Source organism: Sander lucioperca, chromosome 3, assembly GCF_008315115.2.
Source record: "Sander lucioperca isolate FBNREF2018 chromosome 3, SLUC_FBN_1.2, whole genome shotgun sequence".
NCBI classification, from domain to species: Eukaryota; Metazoa; Chordata; class Actinopteri; order Perciformes; family Percidae; genus Sander; species Sander lucioperca.
Window position 1 is genome coordinate 40263568 of NC_050175.1, and position 25569 is coordinate 40289136.

At 40.0% G+C, this 25569-nt stretch overlaps 1 protein-coding gene across 1 annotated transcript in view; it reads left to right on the plus strand.

Annotated features, from left to right (window-relative positions):
- Positions 1-25569, plus strand: part of luzp2 (leucine zipper protein 2) — a 180014-nt gene that overhangs the window by 124221 nt on the left and 30224 nt on the right. Inside the window, exon 6 of the mRNA XM_031290079.2 lies at positions 18204-18266. Within this exon, the coding sequence (XP_031145939.1) occupies positions 18204-18266 (63 nt within the window). The remainder of the gene's footprint in view (positions 1-18203; positions 18267-25569) is intronic.

Consider the following 25569-nt stretch of genomic DNA (forward strand, 5'->3'; position numbering starts at 1 on the left):
TACTTTATTCATCCCGAAGGAAATTTTAGGTATGATATTGGGAATGTATCATTAAAAGCAATGTCTTACTTTTGACAAACTCTTCTTTACTATGGAAACTTTAGTGGAGTGCCTGGGAACGAGAGCATGGACCGCCATTAAAGGAGAAGAAAGATTCAAAAGCTACAAAAAAATCAGAACTGCAAAACATAGAACAGGTGTTCAAGCATGCAGATTGTGTGACTTTGTTCACCTGTTCTAACCAACAGGCTTATGGAAGGAATGTTCTTTACCAAATTACACAAACTGTGTGATAAGTGTGGATGTAACACCAACACTTACTGGGAAAACAAATGCTTACTTCCATGAGTAATGCGAGCATAAATTCTGAAAGGATTCCTCTCCCGCCAGTAGTTTTCACTACAATTGCTAAAATTCTAATTACAGAAACCCTTTGAGTTTTATGTGAGTTTTCAGAACGTTTTAATTGATAAAACTTGATAGATAATTATCTCAGTGTTTTGTTTGCACTTTTTAGTATACTCAGGCTGAAGCCGAGAGTGATAAAATATTAGCCATGCTCGTCTCTAACAAGATGTATCCAATCCGTGTGCAAATCTACCATGTCTATAATGTGTGAAGCAAAATTACCTAAAAACCATCACTGAAGACAGAGGTTATCTAATGCAATAATTAGAGATGCACCGATTACAACTTTCTAGGCCGATTCCAATTTCCGATTTTCTTTGAGTTAGGCCAGCCGAGACAGATTTATCTTAGCAAAAAAAATAAGGCCTCATGTACACTACCTTTGCACCACAGGGAACATAGTGAAGCATTTAGCAGCTAAGGAGCCAGATATTTTGAGATATTCAGAGTTGGTAGAGACCAAAAACAGAGCTAAAAGAGAATGATGGGCAAAGAAGAGAAGTTATTCATTTGGTATGTGTATTACTCTGAAGTATTTGTAATAATTATAAAATGTGCTTTTATGTGTACAACTTCTCCAATTAGGAGGTAGGTAGGCCTTCAAATATCACAATATGTTAGTTTTATTCTGTTGCAGTACTTTTTTTCTCTTATTTTGCTCACTGAAAAGGCAGGGCACCTTTAAGATAAAAGATCTGTGATATTGTATTAGGGCTCCTGCATGCTGCCTGCGTGGCGTGAGTGTGGCATTTCTGTTGTGTATCAGTTGTGCAGCGCTTTCTGCTGCTAGCCTTGTCTGTACACACAACACATGTGTTTCCCATTGATAAAATTAAATTATAGCGTGTTCTTCAAGCAGTACTATTCTTCAAGTTAAACATAAATATATACTGATTTAATTACAGCAAAGACAACGATTTGATAGCAAAATAGGCTACAGAATATTTTGTTCTGTATTGACAGGTGCAATATATTGCAATATTTGAAAATCGATAATTAGTTATTATTTTTTTTAAATTACATTTATATCTGCATTTATGTCAAAACCTTTCAAACATCAAAATGTCATTTATTAAATGTATTCGTGTCAAAATGACATATAAACATCTTTTCATATTCTATTTTGCCTGGAAACGCTTCCAACATGCTTGCGTGTTGCGTGAAACATAGGCGTCGGTCCTATTTCTAGCATGCACGCGTTTTTGGCGTGTCTCGAGCTGCGCCTGAGACGTGCGTGTCACACAGGCAGTGTGCAAGCTCTAACCTGTTACCATGGGAGCCAAAATAAAAACGGACACGCCACGCAGCTGACACGCTCACGCCATGCAGGCAGTGTGCAGGAGCCCTTAGAGCTATAGAGGAAATATCACAGTTTGAACTGCATTTTGTTCCACCACTCCAATTCAGAGGATAGCAATGCTTTGAGCTCATTGTGTATATCAAGGTTTGATTTATTCAATATGAAGTAATATCAGTTTCTTTAGGCATTCTTCATATTTTACAGTTGTAGTGCTTCAATTAATCTCTCAGATAATTCCCTCTCAGTAGAGACTGCACTGACATCATTTCCATCTGAATCATCAGATTGGTCTGCCAGTTTGGATTCAGCTTGAACAAATAGGAATGACAATGATTGAAATGACCAGAAAAGATTAGTGTTCAGGTGGGTGGGTTACTGCAGAGGTGGGCTACAGCTCTATTATTATGCTGATAGGAATTCAGACTATTTCACATGGAATATTTCAACTATTCTTTGAAATGCCAGTCCATCTCAATTTCCCTGCGAAGATCAATAGAGTGCACCTAATCTCTTTTCTACGAATAGCCTCAAGCCTTGCCAAGCATCTTTCACAACTCAACAGCTATTCAATGAGGAATACCTGGAAAGAAGAACTGAACAGATGCATATGATCAAAAAAGGAAATGGACAATGTTTTCATGAAAGCAAAAACTAATGCATTATAATAATACAGTGGTGCATCTGGAAAGACTGATATGTTCACCCTATGGCAGTAGTGGAAGAAGTATACAGATAAAAGATACAGTAAGGATAAAAATATTACAAAGGTCCTCCACATTATGTTCATATTGGCAAAATGTTCCTAAAGTATTGAAAGTAAAAGTACTGTAAGAAAATATGCCCTCTGTGAGTGTTATGCAATTATATGGTATATTATTGGATTATTATTACTGATGCATTCATGTGAAAGTAGCATTGTATTGTTATATTTGGTCGAGGCACAAATTAGATATAGCGACTGTTTGGGGAGTTTATTCACACTCCATCGTGTTAATGTGGGAAAAACTAGATTGAAATTAAATAAAAAAATGTGTAACCTGAAGAGTTTTTTTCTGCCATCTCATACTAGGCCTAAAAGGATCCAACACTGATGTGTGTGTCGAGTGTGAAGGTTGACCTATGGACAGTAAATATCCCCACTCACAGCACTTTACTATGTGTGAAAATAACTGCTGAGTTGAGTCAGATAGGCGTTTTTTGAGTGCTGAAGTCCTTTAGATAATAATAATAATAATAATATATTCTTTAACAATGTATCATATGCTATGAGCTGATATGTTTTGCATGTACAATCTTGATCTGTAAAGTACCTAATAACAGCAGATGACAAATAAATATAATGGCGTAAAACAGACAACATTACATATAAAGTAGTATGCAATGGAAATTTTCAAGTAAAGTACATGTACTTTAAAATTTGTAGAGACGTACAGTAGTTCTCTCTCAGTTTGGGACAAACCCACTAACTTCATATTTTAAAGTCCTTTATGCATTGCATATCAACTTAATCTGATCCATCCATCCATCCATCCATCTTCGTCCGCTTATCCGGCATCGGGTCGCGGGGGGAGCAGCTCCAGCAGGCGACCCCAAACCTCCCTTTCCCGAGCCACATTAACCAGCTCCGATTGGGGGAATCCCGAGGCGTTCCCAGGCCAGGTTGGAGATATAATCCCTCCACCTAGTCCTGGGTCTTCCCTGAGGCCTCCTCTCAGCTGAACGTGCCTGGAACACCTCCCTAGGGAGGCGCCCAGGGGGCATCCTTACCACAATCTGATCCTTAAAAGTTAAAACTAAATCTGACAAGCACAAGCTAAATTAAGGACTTTAATTATTTGATTTATGGTTAAACTACCTGTCCCTTAATTTTTAGAAAGTATATTTATTTTGGCAAACAGGTAGCACAAGGGTAAAAATTCAACATCTCCAAAAAGCACACACACACACAGGAGTAGCTATTTAAAAAAAGATGCCGCTGTAGTACACTTTGCCTGCAGATGGCAGAAGTATTCAAATTGCATCAGCATTTACCTTCTTTGCCTGTAGTAGGCGACATTGACACAATGCTGCTGCTTTTACTTTTTCTTTCCAATGGGTGGTGCAGGTTGGTGTGTATGGGCCTGGTCTGGCAATGACAAAACCTCCTCCTTGTGGAGAATCTGCAACCTACTAAACGTTAATGAGTTTGTGAGTGAGTAAAAAAAAACTAGTTACATTTTACTAATTTAAACACAAATTGATAATAAACTGTAATTCAAGTTTGTGATTTCAGAGGGAAAAAAATGTCTTCTGCAAACAGTAGGGCTGGGACAGTTACCGCAATACCGCGGTCACGTGACGCCTACCGCGGGTCTGAGCTCGTCACCGTCATCACCGCAAAAAAAAAAAAAAAACATTGGCCTGCACGTTGTGTCTAATGACATGGATTCATTGTGTCTAATGACAGTGATTCATTGATTCTAACGACATGGATTGTGTCTGATGACATTGTGTCTTACATGGATTCAAGGTTTTCTAAACAAAACTTATCATCAAAACATGGAGTAAATCCGACCTTTCGCGAGTTAGGGAGCACAATGTTCCATACCGTGTATTACGGTAGGAAAGGTAAAGACATTTCTCCGTTCTCAGCTGAGGTAAACACATTAACGTTACAGCTGCAGTGTTAACCATTGCACATTAGCCTAGCACCTAGCAGAGTATCCTTCTGTTTATAGCTTTATCGTGAAAAAACGGCACGTTGAATTTCAGCCTGCATGCACGTTTCGCCTTCGCCTTAGCCTTCCGTGATCGCGCATCCTCCTCGCAGGATTAATAAAACATGATGGACTCTTCATTATCTTCACTCGAGTTTCTCCGTGCGATAGTCGCCGGACGACACAATCTTCTGAACCTAGCCATACTTAGAAATACAGAGAGAGTGCTTTGTGAAGATGATAGTCTTAACTAGCTTTGTATCAACTCATTTGGCGATGGCTTGAATGTAACAGACTAATAAACAGATTAATATAAAATAGTTACGCACTAAAGCTTTAATGTTTTGGCACAGTATAAAGCCAGAGATTTTGGCATGATGGCAAGACAAATCATAGTGATTTTAGATTTTTGCAGTAATTTTGTTCATATTAACACCCCTGTTGGGTTCATCAGATAAGAACATAAGGGGTTATCTTGCTCAAAGATAAATTGAGAAGGCTGACAGGGAAATCTTACAAGCACAAGACCACCCTGTTTCCAATACACAGTGTATGCTTAGTATATGCATATGATTATGTGTCAGAACAATGAAACAGTGACAAGAAGGCAATATTTTCACTTGCATAATGCATAATCCCCCCTTTGACCTCAACAGTCCTTAAAACCGCCTGGATACGTTCAGCTCATGCTGCCAAATGCCCTGTAAGATGTCATATTTAATAGCTTTGCCACAGTGAACATTTGCTTTGCTAATGCCAGTGATATATTAGATGTGTTCGACAGCTACATAAGTGCAGATGCCCAGCCCCGGTTTTCTTGCAATGTGAGTTTCTTATTTTTTCTTGCTTTGAGAAAGCAGACAAACTGTCAGACTGTATGGGCACAGACTGTAATTGATTATGTTATGTGTGGAATCTGCCTAATAATATGACAGAGGCCGTCAAATTCATAGAACCTACATTGTGTTTTTATTTTACTACATACATGCATTTCTTAACTTATAGGGAAGAGCAAGATCCAGGGGGAAAAAAACAGTTGAATAAGCAATTAAACTGGTAAAGCTACTATTCATAAATACAAATGTTTAATGGGCAGGGGGAAAATGGAGAAGTGGGGAAGAGAAGGTCCCCTGAGAATTATTTAATGTTAATTATTCATTATTAAGTTTTAGGATTTTTATAGCTGAGCTGACATTGAACAACAAGCCAAGTTTGTGTTTCTTTTCTTAAGTCCATTCTGCTTGATTAACAGACCTTTTTCTTTTCGGAAGCCCGTTTAACATAAATTGTGTCAAAACTATAAAAGTAGAAGTTGAACAGCAAACATTTTCTGATTTTTTTAAATTTTCGGAAACTGGCTCAGTACTCTATTCAATTCAATTTCAATTCAATTTTATTTATAGTATCAAATCATAACAAGAGTTATCTCGAGACACTTTACAGATAGAGTAGGTCTAGACCACACTCTATAAAGCCCCAGCAATTCCAATAGTTCCCCCAAGAGCAAGCATTAGCAGTGGCTATTGCGACAGTGGCGAGGAAAAACTCCCTTTTAGGAAGAAACCTCGGCAGACCCAGACTCTTGGTGGGCGGTGTCTGACGGTTGGGGTTATGACGGTACAGGATGTAGCGTGGCACAGCAGAGCATGGGTGGACGCAGTGGATGCGGCAGGACGTAGCCGGGCATTGCAGGGAATCGCAGAGCGTAGCAGGGTGTAGCAGGTCCATAGCCACAGCTGCACCCAAGACCCAGGTCTTGGTGTCGCCCTAATCCGAGGCGATGTTCTGGGCGAAGAAGAAACATAAGGACTCCGGGGAGTAAACTCCCCAGAGCTAGGTGAGTAACAAGCACTTCTGAGACAGGATGTGCATAAAAGGAAACAAAAGAAAAGAGCGTGTCATAAGAAGGAACTTCCTCGGCAGTCTAGAATTATAACAGCATAACTAGGAGAGGCACTATATTATTGATTATACGATAGGTAAATCTGATGACTGTAAAGAGAAGCAGAGAGAAGCAGGGGTGCTGTGTCTGCAGCTATGCACCCTGCCCCGCCGGTCTAGGCGTTCACTGCAACTCCTCACTCCCTAACTATAAGCTTTATCAAAGAGGAGAGTTTTCACTTTAGTCTTAAAGTGCCCATATTATGAAAAAATCACTTTTTCTGGGATTTGGGGTGTTATGTTGTGTCTCTGGTGCTTCCACACACATACAAACTTTGAAAAAAATCCATCCATGCTGTTTAGAGTGAGATACGGTTTCTGAATGTATCCTGCCTTCAGTCTCTGGGTGAGCTGTTCAAAATCGGCACGGCTTGTGACGTCACAAGCCGAAACGAGCAGGCTAACCGCAACCATTAGCTCGTAGCGTTAGCATGCTAACGCTATGGCTAACGCTAGCATGCTAACGCTAGCATGCTACCTCGTTCTCAATAGCAAAGCACTGCTACAACACACACAAGTTCACCATAATCTACAAAAGAACTACTTACATGTGCGCCCTCATTTAGAAGTCTCCCAGCTAATCCTGCCTTGTAACTGACCAAAGTTGTAGAAACAGCCTTTCTTTTACTGTCTATGGAGCTAGCTAGCTGACATGATCTACATCTGAGCTACTGGGCATGTGCAGTGCAATCAAAGATAGTACAGAAGAAGAAGAAGAAGAAAAGAGGTCTCACTCTGTAGCTAAAACAGAGACCAGCTGAAAAGAGGATCTGCAGCAGTGAGAGAGAGCGGTGCAGTACAACACGAATATGGTGTTTTTTGAAAATTAAACCATGTAAACCTATTCTGGTACAACCTTAAAATACAATTATGAACCTGAAAATGAGCATAATATGGCTGCTTTAAATGTAGCGACGGTGTCTGCCCCCCGAACCCAGATTGGGAGCTGGTTCCACAGGAGAGGAGCCTGATAGCTGAAGGCTCTGCCTCCCATTCTACTTTTAGAGACTCTAGGAACCACAAGTAACTCTGCATTCTGGGAGCGTAGTGCTCTAGTGGGACAATAAGGTACTAAGAGGTCCTCAAGATATGAAGGAGCTTGACCATTTAGAGCTTTATAGGTCAGAAGAAGGATTTTAAATTCAATCCTGGATTTTACAGGAAGCCAATGGAGAGAAGCTAATACAGGAGAAATGTGATCTCTTTTCTTAGTTCTTGTCAGAACACGCGCTGCAGCATTCTGGATCAGCTGGAGAGTCCTAAGGGTTTTATTTGAGCATCCTGATAATAAGGAATTACAATAGTCCAGCCTGGAAGTAACGAATGCATGGACTAGTTTTTCAGCATCGTTTTGAGACAGGATGTTCCTAATTTTAGCAATGTTACGAAGGTGAAAAAAGGCTGTTCTAGAGGTTAGTTTTAGATGGGCGTTAAAGGATAGATCCTGATCAAAAATAACTCCTAGATTTCTGACAGTAGTACTGGAGGCCAGGGCAATGCCATCCAGAGTAATTATATCTTCGGCTAATGAGGTTCGTAGGTGTTTCGGGCCCAGCACAATAACTTCGGTTTTGTTTGAGTTTAACATCAGGAAATTGTAGGCCATCCATGATTTTATATCTTTAATGCAAGCTTGAAGTTTAGCTAGCTGGCTGGTTTCGTCTGGCTTGATTGACAGATATAATTGGGTGTCATCCGCATAACAGTGAAAGTTAATTGGTGTTTCCTAATAATATTGCCTAGAGGAAGCATATATAAGGAGAATAGAATTGGTCCAAGCACTGAGCCTTGAGGAACGCCATGGTTAATTTTAGCGTAATTGGAGGGTTTATTGTTAACATTAACAAATTGCGATCGATCAGAAAAATAGGACTTAAACCAGTTTAGTGCGATTCCTTTAATGCCAACTAAATGTTCCAGTCTCTGTAAGAGGATGGTATGGTCAATAGTATCGAATGCAGCACTAAGATCTAATAAGACAAGTACGGAGACAAGTCCTTTGTCTGAAGCAGTTAGAAGGTCGTTAGTAATTTTCACCAGTGCCGTCTCTGTGCTATGATGCTTTCTAAATCCTGACTGAAAGTCCTCAAATAAGCTATTGCTATGTAGAAAATCACATAACTGATTAGCGACTACTTTCTCAAGGATCTTGGAGAGAAAGGGAAGGTTAGATATAGGTCTATAGTTGGCTAAGACCTCAGGATCGAGGGTGGGTTTTTTCAGTAGAGGTTTTATCACAGCTACTTTAAATGACTGCGGTACATAACCTGTCAATAAAGACATATCATGTCTAGTAATGAAGTGTTAACCACGGGTAACGCTTCTTTAAGTAGCCTCGTTGGGATGGGGTCCAAGAGACAGGTAGATGGCTTAGCTGAAGAGACCTTTAACATTAATTGTTGAGGGTTTATAGGATAAAAGCAATCTAAGTATATGTCAGGTCTAGTCGTTCTTTCTAGCAGTCTGTCAGTTAAAGGTGACCCATTAGAGGTTGGGGGCAAGAGGTGATGAATAGTATCTCTAATTGTTATAATTTTATCGTTAAAGAAACTCATGAAGTCATCACTACTCAGAGCTATAGGAATAGATGGCTCAATAGAGCTGTGGCTATCTGTCAGCCTGGCTACAGTGCTGAAAAGAAACCTTGGGTTGTTCTTATTTTCTTCTATTAGTGATGAATAGTAGTCTGATCTGGCCTTTCTTAGGGTCTTCCTATAGGTTTTCAGACTGTCTTGCCAGTCTAAACGAGATTCTTCCAGTTTGGTGGAACGCCATTTACTTTCAAGTTTGCGAGAGATTTGCTTTAATTTACGAGTTTGGGAGTTATACCAAGGCGCTAGTTTCCTTTGCTTCATCGTCTTCTTTTTAAGGGGAGCAACAGAGTCGTAGGCAGGCCGTAGCACCGTCTACGAAATTATCAATTTGAGAGGGACTAAAGTTTACATAAAGATCCTCTGTTATATTACGGCACGGTAATGAGTTTAGTGCTGTTGGAATATCTTCCTTGAATTTAGCTATAGCACTGTCAGATAGGCTTCTAGTGTAGAAGCTTTTATCTAATTTCGTATAGTCGGGTAGTAAGAATTCGAAAGTTATTAAGAAGTGGTCTGATAATAAAGGATTTTGCGGGAATACTATTACGTCTTCAATTTTGATGCCATATGCCAGCACAAGGTCAAGGGTGTGATTAAAACAGTGCGTGGCCTCATGCACACTCTGACTGAAACCAATTGAGTCTAGTAGTGAGTTGAAAGCAGTACTAAGGCTATTGCTGTCAACGTCCACATGGATATTAAAATCACCTACAATAAGTACTTTGTCTGATTTTAGGACTACACATGATAAAAACTCTGAGAATTCAGATAAAAATTCAGAATATGGACCTGGTGCTCGGTAGACAACAACAAATATAATAGGCTGTACTGTTTTCCATGTTGAATGCTGAAGATTAAGAACGAGATTTTCAAAAGAGTTATAATTTAGTTTAGGATTAATTAACAGGTTTGAGTCAAATATGGCTGCAACTCCCCCTCCTCGGCCTGAGCCTCTAGAAATTTGAGTATTAATATGAGTGGGAGGAGTGGCTTCATTTAGACTGACATACTCTTCATGGCCCAGCCAGTTAGACAGAATAGATCAATTTGATTATCGGATATCAATTTGTTTACTAGTATTGCTTTAGAAGACAGAGATCTGATATTTAGTAGACCGCATCTAATTTTCCTATCCTGTTCTATCATTGCAGTGGTAGTTGTAATTCCAATTAGGTTGTTAAGTATTGCCCCTCTTTTGGTTACCTGTGATTTAACTGATCTGAGTCGAGGTACAGACACTGTCTCGTTTTTTGGGGCAGGTTGTGGCTGACGTGAACTGGATGCTAAATTGACTATGTTTGCAGTCAACTTCTTATTACTTAGGGGATTCAACACTTTGTATGGTCTATTGTTGATTATAACTGGAATAGTACTAGTACTACATGTTACCCTGCAGAAAACATTTTCAGATTCATTCACTTGTAAAGTGCCATTAGGATCAATACCTGGGGGGCATGAATCTGTGATATTTTCAACAGAATGTCAATACTTAACTTTCAGTGTGGTCGTTATGTTGTCAGATAGCAGCCTGGCTCCATGTCGGTTTGGGTGGAGACCATCATGTTTCAGCAGGCTGGGCCTCTCCCAGAACAAGTTGAAGTTGTCGACATAGGGAATGCCCAGGGAAGCGCAGTGGGGTTTCAGCCAGGTGTGGAGCCAGAACAGTCTGGACCACCTTTCAGCACCCTTTCTGTAGGTAGGTAGAGGCCCAGAAATGACGATCCGTTTTCCTGTGCCCATCAGGGTGGTGATGAGAGTGGTGAAGTCTTTTCGAAGTGCTGTCGACCGTCTCTCTCTGATGTCGTTTGTGCCCACATGCGTACAGCTGAGGGGGGGCATCGTGTAGCTTGCTAGTTTAGCTAGTAGCAACGTTGACGGAGGCCCTCTCCAAAACCGATCCCTCTTCACTTGCAGTTCACAAGTCAACACTTGCGGATGCTCCTGCTTGTGTTAGCAAGCTGTGGATACTCCGTTACTACTGCCAAAATATAGAAAAGAATTCCAAGGAGGCAAACATCCTAAGGGGTCCGCGTCACCTCCCCGCTAGCAGACAGGCTAACTAGCCGTTAGCACAACAAATAGCTAGACGTTGGTTAACGGAGCGGAGGAGAGTTTTACAAACAACGGAGAAACTGCGGCCAGACAGGTCCGGTTAAAATACAGCTAGACGATGCAAAGAGTGACTGTATTTCACTGTAGAGGACTTAAATCGCAGGACGTTAAGCGTTAAGCAGTCTGCAGCTGCCGTTGTCTACAACAGGAAACAGGAAGTCAACCGGAAGTCATACGTACCTGAAGTCATACGAACCTGAAGTCATACGTCTTCCAGTGGAGCTATAGGTGTGGACATGCTAATGATATGCAGTGTTGGATTATCTAAATTTATGTAAATGTAAGTTCAGCCTGCATACACGTTTTTAACACTGGCTCTGTTTGGGTCTGTGGGCACAGTTCATTGTGGCCTTTAATAATGAAGCTGTATTTTCACAAATGAGATGCCTAAGCTATTAAAGCAGTAATGCAACAGAAACATCTTGTCATTTTGTTTTCTTTGTCATAACAATGAAGCTTATTGATGTTTTAAGCTGAAATACGTTGTGACAACAGTCTCTTGCTTGTACCACCTCTGAGTGGTGTCAGGCGATGTGCACGCCATTGCTTGTGTGACTTAGCCTGGTTGACACCAGACCCTTCTCAGTTGTAACTGAGAGTGGGTCTGGGGAAGGTTCATTCACAGCTCATTTCCAAAGGGGCGTCACCAACGGACGGCGCTCAAATACCTCTGGGCGCAATTGGATAGTCCTTCAACCAATCAGACCAACGATCCGGGTGACGTAGCAGCGACTAACGGCATCAACGGGTTGCTGCGCTTCGGTGGCCGTCATGTTGAATGTAAACAAAAAGCTGCTCGCCGTCGCTGCACTATCGTCATCTTGTAAAGCCCACCTCAACGGTTGTGATTGGTGCCTCGATTTGGAAAAATTGGAAATGGGCTTGAATGGGCTCTTGGCCAGACTGCCTTGCAGAGCAAATCTCAAATTTGCCGCAAGTTTGTCAGGGTTTTCCCAGGTTATGATTTATGATTTATTTAAACTTTGTAGTCACAGAAGGGATAGAATCTGTTTAAGACATAAAATATGCAAAAAGGCAGAGTTAATTGCACATTACTACATTCCCACTCCATCGTGTTAATGTGGGAAAAACTTCATCGAAATTAAATTAAAAAATGTGTTACCTGAACAGTTTGTTTCTGCCATCTCACACTAGGCCTAAAAGGATCCAACACTGATGTGTGTGTATCGAGTGTGAAGGTTGACCTATGGACAGTAAATATCCACGCTCACAGCACTTTGTGTGAAAATAACTGAGTTGAGTCAGATAGACGTTTTGAGTGCTGAAGTCCTTTAGATAATGATACATTTTATATAGCACTTTCCAAAACAGCTGCTACAAAGTGATTTACAAGACAATAAAACAGATAAATGAGACAATAATAAAATTATTAAAACAGAGCAGCATATATCAATAACAGAATAAAGATAGTAATACAAGACAATAGAAACACATTTGTAAACATTAGTGTATACATTTTAAGCATACAGACAAATAGGACATGCAGAGTTTAGGAGCTCTGACAGCATAGGCCATAGATGGTTAGTGTTTGCTGTGTATGACTGTCACAAAGTAGACATTTTTAGGTCCTTTAAAATTCCCAGGCTTGAACACACACAAAGGGACATTGATTTTAGTTTTAAAATGGTCTTTATATGCTTTTCTTTTCACCAGCAGCAGAAGTACACATTTTGTCTTACACAGTAAAAACAGCTATAAAACAGTCTGTTGTTTTTAGAGGGACTCCAGTCTTTACCCTGGTTTGCGTGGACGGGGGACAGTGGCACTGGTATTGTCCTGCCGGCTCTTCCCGGTCGGTGCGTCTGTGCAGTGCCGGTGGCCAGGCGTACTCCTCGCTGTCTGACAGCCTTAAGGCTTAAGGCTGTCAGTCAGCGAGGGAGTACCCTGGAAATTTCCCTTTATCCTGGGTCCAGCTACGCTGTCGATCGCACTTCTCACTGCGTGTCATCCTGCACCCCCAAAGGGCCTCTCCGCAGGTACCATCCACAGGTCTTGACTGCCATCTAGACCAGCACCACCTCGGGTCCTGTCCTCTGGGTCCAGCGCATCGCACATCTCACTGTGCGTCATCCTTCACCCTGAAATGGCGTCTCCGCAGGTCCTGACCACAGGTCTCAACCGCCATCTAGACCAGCACCACCTCAGGTCCTGTCCTCGGTCCAGCTCCGCCGTCCAAACCAGCCACTGCATGTCGTCTTGCGCACCCAATGGTGCCTCCGCGGATCCCGACCGCCACTAGCCCCACACCTCAGGTCTTCTCCACAACTCCAACTTCTCCAACTCCTCAACTGCCCCACAACACCTATGTAGGCCTAGCTCCTAACTCACCTAATTAGGAGATGCGCTGTGTGTTAGGAGAGCGTCCTCGTGCAAACCCAGCATCTCCCCTAATAAGGAGATGTGCCTCAGGTGTGTTAGGAGTCTTCAGTGTCTGCCAGGCAAGCAAAAACACAAACAAAAGCAAAACACCACACTATATGTACAATAAAAATAAGCAAACACTAGATGCCTGGCTACACTTTGTGACATGACTCTATATTTTTAGTTGACTTTATATTTTATTTAATATAACTTTACTTCATTCTTTAACTCTGCAATCTTTATGCGAAACGGAACATAATGTGATTGTGCATTGAAAATCATCACATAACCAAATGATGCCAGTGCTATATCATTCCTTTGTGTGATTTGTAGACAAAATGGGACTCCTGGATCAGTGATAAAGGCCCTGTGGCATACTGAGAGAGAGATTTTGTAAAACGTGTGTGCAGTTGCATTTTTCTAAATGGAAAATATGAGCAACATGTAAATGTAAAAATGTTCCTTTATTTCCAGGTCCACAGAATGACAGCGCTCCGGGAATAACACGTTAGGACATATGTTGCTCAGTGTTATCACACTTAATCACTTGCATAATGCACTGTGACATATAAGCTCCAGAGGATCTCATTTTCCCTCTAAGTATGTCCCGGGGCTACACTGCGTTACATTTTATGACAGCTGCCAGTTCTACATGTCCTCAAATGGTGGTCCTTCAGCAGGGGCGAGAGGAGGGGCAACTGTGAAAAATTGATACTCGGACAGTTTTGCCTCTCTGAATCACAAAACAACTGCCATACCAGCTCATTACATGTGCTCCGTGTGCATGTACTGTATGTTCTGGAGTACACACTACACAGGTGTGTGTGGGAGTGAGAAGTGAATTGCAAAGGAAAAGACAGGCGCCAGAATGTGAGAAACTCCCACTTTTTCAACTGAATGTAGCTTTTTCCTGCCTGCCAAATTATAGTAATGTAAACAGGTTGACACAAATATCAACCGCAAGGTGGTGCTGTAAAAGCCAGGGGATCACCAAAGTCGATAGGATTGATCCTCTGGGGACCCTAAATGTTTGTAAAAAATGTCATGTCAATACATCGAATAGTGGTTGAAATATTTCAGCCTGGACCAATTCCGTTAGCATGGCTAATAAAATAAGATTGATCAATCTGACTATATACAGATGCAGCTGTGTTGTCAATGATTGGCAATGCAGTCAGAGCCAAGACACAGAGTGAGAATTGTAGATGTGGCCACATAATGTATAAGTAGATGTCAAGGGCCAGCTGGTAGATGCACACTCCCCCTTCTCCTCCTGTATCCAAACCATCCCTGTGGTGCACAGCCAGCATTGAGCTGTCTCCAAAATCAAGCAGCAAATCTATCATCAGAGCACAGCAACATACTGTAATAGCCAAATGTGTTATATCCAGCTAAATTGAATTCATTTGCCATCTATAATTGCTCACGGCAATATCGTATTTTCCAAAATACCTGCTACTAGAGGTGAAAACAAACTTGCCTCGCCTGCACTGGAGCCAAAAACAAAAGCATTGGCTGGGGCTGATTCTGAAGGGCAGACAGACAGACAGACAGACAGACTTCCCAACAAAATCTGAAATGTGGTGTAATAAAAAAGAAATCTGTTAAAGAAAATACAAAAGTGAAGGAAGCACTCGGCCTTTATGAGTATTCCCAATCTGTGTTGTTAGATTTCCTTTTAGTTTTGACTAATGAAAACAGTGAAACCACTATAGTTTTAAAACATCCTCACAATTCCAAAATTAAATTAAATCATATTCTTAACTGTCTGTTGTGGTCATTGATTCTACAGTTTCAAGTTTTAGTTTACCCATGATTCACACAGTCATTTCATATTAAATCTTTATTTTTTCCTAATTTTGGTATATAATAATAATCATAGCAAAAACATCTTTCTAAGTGTCCATAATACATCATATTTAATTTCACTTGGTTCGTTTGAGATTTGTCATTTTAATGAAGTGCATTGTGTGTTCCAAAACTGTCTTTTGCACAATCGTTTGGTGATGTTAACTGTGTCATACTGTGGTATAGCGATGAACTGTTTGCAGCCCGAGCCACCCATCATCTCCCTTGTGATGATCTTCTCAGGGTTGCCTCCCACATAGCAAACATTGTGATGAAGTCTTCTGGTCCATTCTTTGTGCAGTTAGGAGATTGCTGCCTTCACAAAGCTCAGCAACACTACAGTCTTGGCGATGTTCAGGACCCCCCTCCTGGCATCCGCCATCATGCTGTTTCAAAGTCTGTTGGATCACATTCTAAGCTCAGACACTGTAATCTGTTCACATGCAAAACAAGTGTGGAAAAGAAGTTGCTGTTGCATTCATTTGTTTTATGTAGCATAACAAACTGTATGTACTGTATAAGGAAAGGGATTTCTGTTATCTTTGGTCATTGAGTTAGTTTCCTTGAATTAAAGCTAGTAAATGAATATTCATTGCTCTCACTTGAGTTCTGCCGAATGGGTATGAATAATAGACCCTCGACAGGTAATTAGCTCATTGATTAACTCATTAAGAATTTTAAATGTGTTGCTGAGTCAGTGAAAAGCATTAATAATTCTTCAGCGTAGGCTATGATGAATTTGCATCTAATTGTATGTGTTTCGTTAGATCAGGGGTCTTCAACGTGTTTTAGGCCAAGGACCCCTTTACTGAAAGAGAGATGGAGCAGGGACCCCCTACTACATACTGTATATTGTATAAAATTAAGTTGCATATTAAACTGGGATTACAATAACATAGGACCGCCCCACATGTTATTGTAGGCACAGACCCTAAAGCCTTTATACATACCTTTTTTTTTGCATATAATACCAAGCTATTAAAATAGCCTAATAATTGTTGGCATGATTTTATAAATCATGTCTTAATGTTAAATATACATGCGGCACAATGAATCCTTAGGATTAATTGTATCTGTGGATGGCTACCTTAGTGACTACCACCTATAGGCCAGTGGAGTGGGGATTTATATTTGCTAATAATATGTTGGATATATGTTAAGATCTTTTAATTTTTTTAAAAAACTTTCAAAAATTAACAATAATTTGGAGCCCCCCCCTGCATTGACTCTGAGGACCCCCTAGGGTCCCTGGACCCCCTGTTGAAGATCCCTGCCTTGGATGAAACAGAAGTGGTACAGGTTTAGTTATGCAACAGTGGCAGTCAATATCCAGTGTTATGGGCTCACCTTTAGGTTTCCTCAGTCACCAGGGTCATTTTATATTCCCTCAACTCATTATAAGGCTCTGTGATCCCATTTTAATATAATTTCCCAGTCCTTCAGTAAACGCTCACATTTTGTAAGAATGATGAACAATCTATTCTCTTTGAACGTTTCATTATCAAACAGCATGTGAAAGCAAAGATGCAACAACTGAGAAGCGTTAACATGGAGCTCCTCCCTTTATTTTTTGCAGATACAACTTAACTTTGACATATGACATATTCAAAGTAGCAGTTAAAACATGCTGCAAGCTTGAGACTGGCTGCAGTACAAACCAATAAAAACATGTACGTGTAAGCCCTCATATCATATGAGATGGATTGGTACGTACATTGTGTTGTATAGTGCAGTATGTTCAATTCACTGCATAATACTGTTTTTATCAAGTAGTTTTTTTTGTTGCACTATAATAACATTTCTGAGCCAGTCAATCTAATTTGCCAGTAGAGACTATCTGCCTTGAAAGGCCTTCTTTTAACTGCAGATGCTGGAGAATGTACCATTTTAGTTTTGTTAGACATTAGTGAAGCTTTCATCATGGTTGATTGTGCTGTTTTATTGGGTCATCTTGAGATCTCGATGGGTACTTTGGGTTAAGCATTAAGTTGGTTTAGGGCCGTTCTTACTAACAGATCATTGTCAATTAAAAAGGGAAATTCCTTCCCTTCCAATGCTTTTATTACCCCCAGGTCCCATTCCCTTGTGTCTTTACACATCCTTTTAAATATATATATATATAGCAGTGCATTTTACTCAAACTCAACTCAGAGAGAGAGAGAGAAAGAGAGAGAGAGAGAGAGAGAGAGAGATAGATCTTGGTATTGTGGCCAACTAAGCCTGTGGCCACGAACCTTTGTGCTATCTTTTACAGTCACCTTGCTTTTTAGAAACAGGGGCTGTGCTATATATACTGGTTTCACCAGGGATATTTTAGTTCAGGCATGATTCAAAAATGTAGAAAATTGGAGAGAACAGAATTCAGAAATATTTTTCAGAGATTGTATTCTTCAGAATTGAGACTTTTGCTATATATGGTGTCTGGTGATGAGAGTAGTACAGTTCTGATTTCAACATATCTCATGTAAATGTATGCCACACACTGTATTGCTAAGTCAAAAATCACTCTCAGGCCTCCAGATTGTTTAGAAAACTGGAGCGAGGCTCTTAACTGGCACAAAAAAACGAGACCCTATGACCCCTACTTTGGTATTTCTCCACCAGCTGCCAGTCAAATAAGTTTAAGGCTTTACTGATCACGTTTAAAGTTCAGTATGGGTTTGGCCCTGAGCTACAATGCTGACCTTTTAGTTGCACATGAGCCTGAGTGCACTTTCAGATCCTCATACAGGGCCCTCCTGGCTTGTCTAGTCTCAGATTGAGAGGTGCTGTCAGAGCTCCTCAACAGCCAAGTTCCCTGATGGAGAAACAGAAGCCTACTGAGTAAATAGTACTTTTTATAAAGCAGCAAAAATGTTAAAGGAACATGACATGCAGAACACAGGGCAGACACCAATGTCATCCTTCTATTCTCTTTTTCAGAACAAGAGCTTGAAAAACAAACTGCTCTCGGGACACAAACTTTGTGACGCCTATGCTGAAGAGGTAAGAATTTTTTCATTTAGTACATTCTGTTTTTTGTCACATACATGATTAATCCTCAGCTCAAGCTACTTAATTGTTCATTGTTCGCAGAAAAGGTGCAATTCATGATAACATATTGCAGACAAATTTTGTTCTTTTGTGAGCACGCAATGTTAACAAATATAGATTCTTATGTGTAACTGAGAACATTTTGTCTTGAGTTAAGTTATTCACTATCATTTAGATCATTAATTCAACTGTGATTAAGGAACTCTTGGTGGTACTTGTACAGTAAATGGTGAAAGATTCACAAAAAGAAAGAAATAGTCCAGTCCTGTCACTCTCACTCTCTCTCACACATACAAACAACCAAACTTGCTTGGTTTTGGCCGTCCGGTGAATCTCAGAACTATTTGTCTCTAACAGCAGCCTCTTTGATGGCTGTACAGAGCAATCTGAGGAGCTCGGGTTGTAGCGAGAGCAGCTACGAGTACATTCCATCTGTCATTTTTGCTTTCACCTACTTTTCCTCTTTTTCTACCTTGGCACTACTGCCAGTTGTTACGGTCAGCAGCGTCCACCAGGTTCACATCTTTAGTGAAGCCTTGAGCTGAGCTTTGAACTGCTGCTTTTGCCATGCTGCTGACCAATGCTCATGCTGTAATTTAGCTATGCAGCATCTTACAAGGCATGCAGGCGTCTGATGACATGCCCATGTGAGTGCAGCTGGTGCTGTGTAATCGTGGGCTCAATAGTTATGTAGTTGTGCAGTTGGCGATTCCAAGCATTTCCTGTATCCAGGCTACAGTATGTGGACAAACTTTAAATCCTTTACATGTAGCACATAGAGCAGTGTGGTAATGCAGACAGGTTGATAGATGGCAACCTTGTTGTGCAGATGGAGACTTTTTTTTTTTTAGGAAAGACCCTGGGCTAGACCTCCTCAAAGGCAGCTGAGGCTTGTTTGGTCAATGCTACGGAGAATATTCCCAAGGTTTTTGAATGACAGACAGTTAGTGGTTTGCATTTTTAGATGAAGACAAGGACTTTAAATTAGTACTGTAATCTGTACCTTGAAATATGCCATTGAATTCTCAAATTAGTTAATCTGCCTTCTCTTTCTCAGCTTCTTCTCTCTTGATCAGACACACACCTTTCCTTTACTAGCTTTTAATTCTCAGTAAAAATGTCCCTTTGAAAACCTGAAACATGATACTGTCGATATTTTCTCTCCAATTTGAGCTCCGCTTAAGTTTAAAGTGCTGTTTACTATGCTCTATAGGGAAATACACTCAGTTACCACAGAGGTTCTGCAATAAATCCTACCTTCATCAACAAGTTTATCTTATTACCTGGCAACTGAGTGTATATAGTCAGCATAGACAGATACTAGCACCACAAAGGTTAGCTTGGAAATGGGGCTCTCTATAAGGCATCAAGACCTCCAGGATCTCAAAACATAGCGTATTCCACTTTCAAATACCTGCGTCCACTATAATCCGAATAAAACGGTTAGTTACATTATCCATGACTCGTCAGCTTCACTGTTTATTTTACACAGCCATTACATCCTCAAGCAATCAAAGCTGTCAAGCAAAGTGCTGATACAGCGGCCAATGAAGCTTGACAGCTGCATGAGAAAGAGACAAAGGGACAAGGACAAATGCAAAGGAAATGATCATCACAAGGGAATTAATTTAATAATTAGGCCATGATCACACTTGGTGTCTTCTTTGACAAGAAAAAGTTGACTAAGGCGCTTTTGTAGTAAAAAAATAAATAGCGGGCAACATTTTCAGTTCCAAAAAGCAGCCAAGAGCATCTTTTGTTGCTATAACAACAGCTACTGCTACAGTATCCAAGAGTACTATGTTGAGCGGTGTGAGATAAAACAAAGCGGTTGAGCGATCTAGAGAATGAACAGAGAGAGGGAGCGGTGCTACTACTAACGTTAGATAAAACAAAACCGTCATTCCCTAAACATGGAGCACCCGGTCATATCATATAACTCTCTGTGCTCGACACTAACACAGGTCTATCTATCAGCACCTTCTCCATTTTTTGTTGTCGTTATGGAAACGGCAGTTCTCGCTACTCCGCTTGTCATTGGCCAGCTGTCAAAAAAGCGCTTGCCATAGGGCGTTTTTTTTTTTTTTAGAAAAGTTGAACTTTTTTCAACTTCAAAAAGATGCTCTGAGCTGCAGAAAGAAGCAGTGATGGCGTTTAAAAAAGCACTCAGTACCTTTTTGAAAACTTTTTTACTCCATAGGATTATCATGTAAAACAGCCGCTGGCAGCTTAAAAAAAGACGCCAAGTGTGAACATTGCTTAGCTGGCACCTCAGCACTGAGCTGCTAACATGTTGCTTATCGCTGGTTGCTTCCCCTAACTGACACACAACCTGTGACTTCCGTTCCTATTGTTACAATAACTGAATGCTATTATTTTGACTTGTGCATCATAATTAACATGAGTTTAAACAGACTGAGCACAGTAGATGGAGATTTTCTCGGCAAATCACAGCCCATTATGCTATTGCTCTAACAGCATAGTTACATGCGCGCTGCAGCAGCCCAAAGCTCCACAAAGAGAATTTAGTGTTTGGAAGCTCTTGATGTTGAAGAGCTTTTCATCGACTCTGAAGTCTGCTCGAACACTAAAGTTATTCTTGAGTTCCTATTGAGACACAAGAAATTGGAGTTGGAAATTACAGGCTTCTTTCCTTCTACAAATCCTCCAGCTGAACATCCCCGACATTTAACCAGCTAAGCTTATCCAAGCCATCATCACATATTCAAGCTCTGAGATAATGATGATGGCACATTTGATTATGCAACCAAGTCTTATTATAACACTTCAGGAACAAGTTGGAAAGAGTAAAAATGCTATGTCAAGGTCCAGATTGAAGTTGTCTGTCAGTCTAAACAGAGCCAGAATATTCCTAACGACTGCAAAGACGGGTGGCCTTTGTGCTTGTAGATGAGAATATATAATTCTCAGTATGTGTTCTGGTCCAGTGCTTCTTTGTGTGACTATGATTATTTCTGCAGAAGTGGTATAAAGGCAAGTATAGACGTTGAGTTCTGTATGGAGCAAATTGCTACTAGAATTTCCTTTAACACAGGTATCACTGGAGGTCACTGTCTTCAATTCCCTTGGAAGGCTATAAAATGAAGTAAATCAGTGAGAGGAGCATTCCTACATGCCCCTACTTTCATCCTGGAAAGTTATTTATGTTCAAAGGGGAAGGGTTATGGACTGAACCTGTAATCACACTGTAATGACTGCAGAGTCGCAGAAAGAGATGGATACTAAAGCTGCAAAACAATTGCCACCAGAGCAGGTAATTGCAAACGTTATTCTATTACACGTTTGTCTATTGGTAAAGAAGTAAGATATGCCCACTCAAACATAACGTCTGTTCATGGGTTCTAAAATCTTATATGTGCACTGTCTGTATGGAAACATTATTGACCTATTGCACCTTTCACTGTAGAGTTGGTGTCCAAAAACATCAAAAGTTGAACCTAGATTAACCCTTAAGGCCATGTTTACCCTTAAACTTTTACTGAATTGTTGTCTGGAAATCCTATTTTCATGCTTCAAAAATCTTTTCAATTAAGATTTCCTTGGAGCATTGAGTGAGTCAGACTTTAAAAAAGCTTGTGAATCTTAAATTGGGCTTTGAAGCCAGATCTTTTTTAGCTGACCTTGGATAAACATTCTAAACATATGCTCCTTTTGTTGCACAGGATACATTTTAAGACCTTTTTTAAACAGCAGCTTTCCTTTATGTGTGATTTGCATTCTCATCTTGTGAAAATTGGCTTTAGGAATTCCTGCATTGTATATTGGAATACATTTGATTTGGTGTGGTAATCGTTTTTAGAAAGCTGCTTTAACTTGTGCTTTGCTTCCGCTTATGTGAGGTGGAGGATCAAGCTTTGTGCTCTTAATCTGTGTTGCGTAGTGAAAACTTCTCAGCTGAAAAGACATGAAATTACATGTCAACAACACTGTAAAGGAGGTTGTATGGTTGCTTCTACAGTACTATGCATGAACTGATCCTGTATCCTCACTGACTGTAACTTAGTGATGTAGCCGGAGTCTAGAACAAACTGGCTATTATTTTGAGAAAACAATATTAATTAATACATTGAAATAAATATCCACCAAAATAATTGCATGCTTTTAGATAACACAATAGGGTGGCGCTTGATTAAGAACAACATAGCTCTTGTCAATGTAGCTTCAAAATATATAAAAGTGCTTGTTTTGTTTGGTAGTTTATCTTATGAGGAAACTTCTGATGTGTAGGGTAGGGCTGCAACTAATAATTATTTGAATTATCACAGATTCTGCTAATTATTTTTCTGATTAATCGTTTGAAAAACCTAAAAATTGTTTTTCTTTTTAAATACCTGTCGCAATTCTCCAAAACCCTGACATCTTCAAGTTGTTTTGTCCGACCAATTTTCTGTCTAATGTTGATAATAGATTGTTTCAGCTTCTAGTGTAAGGATAGAAGATGTATTTAATCTCACAGAACCATGATTTCTATGTTATACTGTATGTATTTCAATCAGGAGAGACTTCGTTGAAGATATGCAAAGATTTATTGTATATATGCATTATATGAAATGTACAGTCTTTGGAGATTAGACTCCATCGTTATGAAATTATATTTTTATAGCAGTAGAAATCCAAAAGATAATCCCCTGATGGAGTCTAGACACTGATGGTGGTATGAGGAGCCCGAAGACCAAACTGAGGAGCCGATGGCATTAGCCTGCCGGAGGAGGACCCAGGAGCCGTGCATGAGAAAACCTGGAGGAGGAGGGTTGTGCTCTTAGCCTGAAATGACAACTGAGCGCAGAGAGAAGACAGGTTTAAAACAGGGATGTCATGCTGTGATTGGCTCGTGAAATTCATGGTCGTTTCTGATTGGTTAAAATTAAAGTGAACGCCTCTAACAGCTGATCAGTTAGAAGAGATTGAAAAGTGATTACGTTTAGAAGTCTTCCTGAAAGAATTTACGCTGTGCTCCATATGTCATATAATATTGGCATATGTTTAATTACATTAAATAATGATATCACATCCATGTCTACAATATTGAAGGTGTACTGTGCCTCAAGGTTTAACATTGTGCTGCTTTATAATACTGGTTATTATGTGTCATGTTTAGCCTTCTGAGTAAGAGTGTGAGGCTTTAAGAACTGTGTGCGGTTGCTAAGTAATTTGGTCAGTTGGTTCAAACTCCTTTGGACTCTATTAGCTGCTATGAGTGTTACCAGGGCTAATAAGACTCTTGGCCATGTTATCCTATATGCCGCATCTTCAGTGAAGACAATTCAAGGATGTGTCAGTGTTTGCATTTAAATTAATTTCCAATGATTCATAATGGTTACATTAGGTAAACCCAGAGGTATTTCATAATCAGATGGATGGAAGCACTGTTCCATGCCAATTTATTTTCTAAATCTCAAAAAAATGTTTGCAAAGACAATAGTGGAATTGTCAATGTTCAAATGTGATCGCATGAATGAGAATAGGTCACTAAAAAAAATGTATCACAGGCTTAGTGAAGTTCAGTCAGCAAACTCACTGGCAGGCAGCCACGGGCCTGATTCAGCTGTGTGTTTGTTAACTTTACCTATCACAAACACTTCCCAAATTCAGCAGTCCATTTAAATAGGAAAGGTCTCTGATGCGGCATGTTCTGTTTGCTACTACTGCTGGTGAAACTCCTGCTGCCTATCTGGCTTTTTTTGCTCTTTATCCGATTCATTGGAAAAATGTCATGCGACCTTTCTGAACCAGACGGTGATTTCCTCAAGGGAAACATCTGATAGCTCAAAAAACCAGAGTCAAAGTCAAGGTGAAGGTGAGCGGCATGTGACATTAGAGATGCCATTTAATCTGTGGCGCATCTTTTCCTCAAGAGCATAAATTTATCACATCTGTCCTACTCTGTCAGATTGATGGTGTGGCTGCACAGTTTCACTCTCTGTTATCACTAGAATATACATTTCATTCTTGCATCAGTATTTATTAAAAACATCTAGTAACAAAAACCTTATGCAGATAAAATATAACACGCTGGATTTGGAAGGATTTCCTGTAATGACTGATTTCAAGGTGAATGGCCTCATGGAATTAATTCTACAGGGCTTATTGAATGGATCAGCATGCCATCATCATCATCTTGTGTATTTTGGGGCAATCAATCATAGATGACATCGTCTTTAATAACAAAACATCAGTTAGTTTAATAAATGTTCTTTGCATCAATTTATTAATGTGAGTAATAGAGAGAGGGAGGGGAGGGGGCGGGGGTGTTCAGTATGTTCTAAGCTCAGACACTAGGCTGAACTTGTTTTATTCTTGCACTGCTAAATATATCTAAAGCGAGTCTAGAATGTCATACAAGTGATTTCTACATATTGATTTAACTAAAGTTACAATATCTGATTCTAAAGTGGATTGTCAGTGTTTCGGTGATAGGCATTTTTCTTTTATTTTTGACATTTTACAGACAAAACATATAATGAAATAATAATGAAAATAATCGACAGATAAATCTTAAATGCTATGTAATATACTACACATATACACATATGAATGTTTGATGTTTGGCAGCTTTGATCATGCGTTGTTCAGGGACATGTTTTGTGGTCCCAGCCTTAGTGATGTACCCTACAGTATAATAGGTTTTTTGAGGGAGCATACAAGAGTGGATCCTTGAAAAAAGCCAAACGTATTACTATGCTCTACTTCATTCACCATCCATATTGAATAAATCAGATTACCCTGACTGAAATGATTGAAATAAAATATATACTTTAGTCAGTAAGTTTTGGCTGCCAGCCAGTTGCTGGTCTGCCTCAGCTCACATGCTTCAGCCAATCAGACACACTTCACAAATATTGTAATATCTGTTTAAACGGGGAAGGAGATATAGCAGCTCTGTGATGCTGCTGTTCTTCTCCTACGAGTGCAGATACAGATGTATGCTGAGGGTGTCCGGACACTTTAACACACCTACCACCACCCTCTGATGTCATGTCACCTGTTTGTACAGTATCTGCTTTTATGTGATGTGACCAGATGTGCTGTTGTCTCACAGGAAGGATGTATGGTACATTACGTTATGGACACAGACTGTAGATACAAAACAGATCTATTCTTTCCAAAAACAATGTTTTTCAGTAACAGTGTAATCCAATTGTTAGTTGTCTCTCCTGACATAAAGCTTTGACAGCTACTGTGCAATGACAAAGGATCAGTGTCCTGACAACTTATATTATGGATACTCATATTA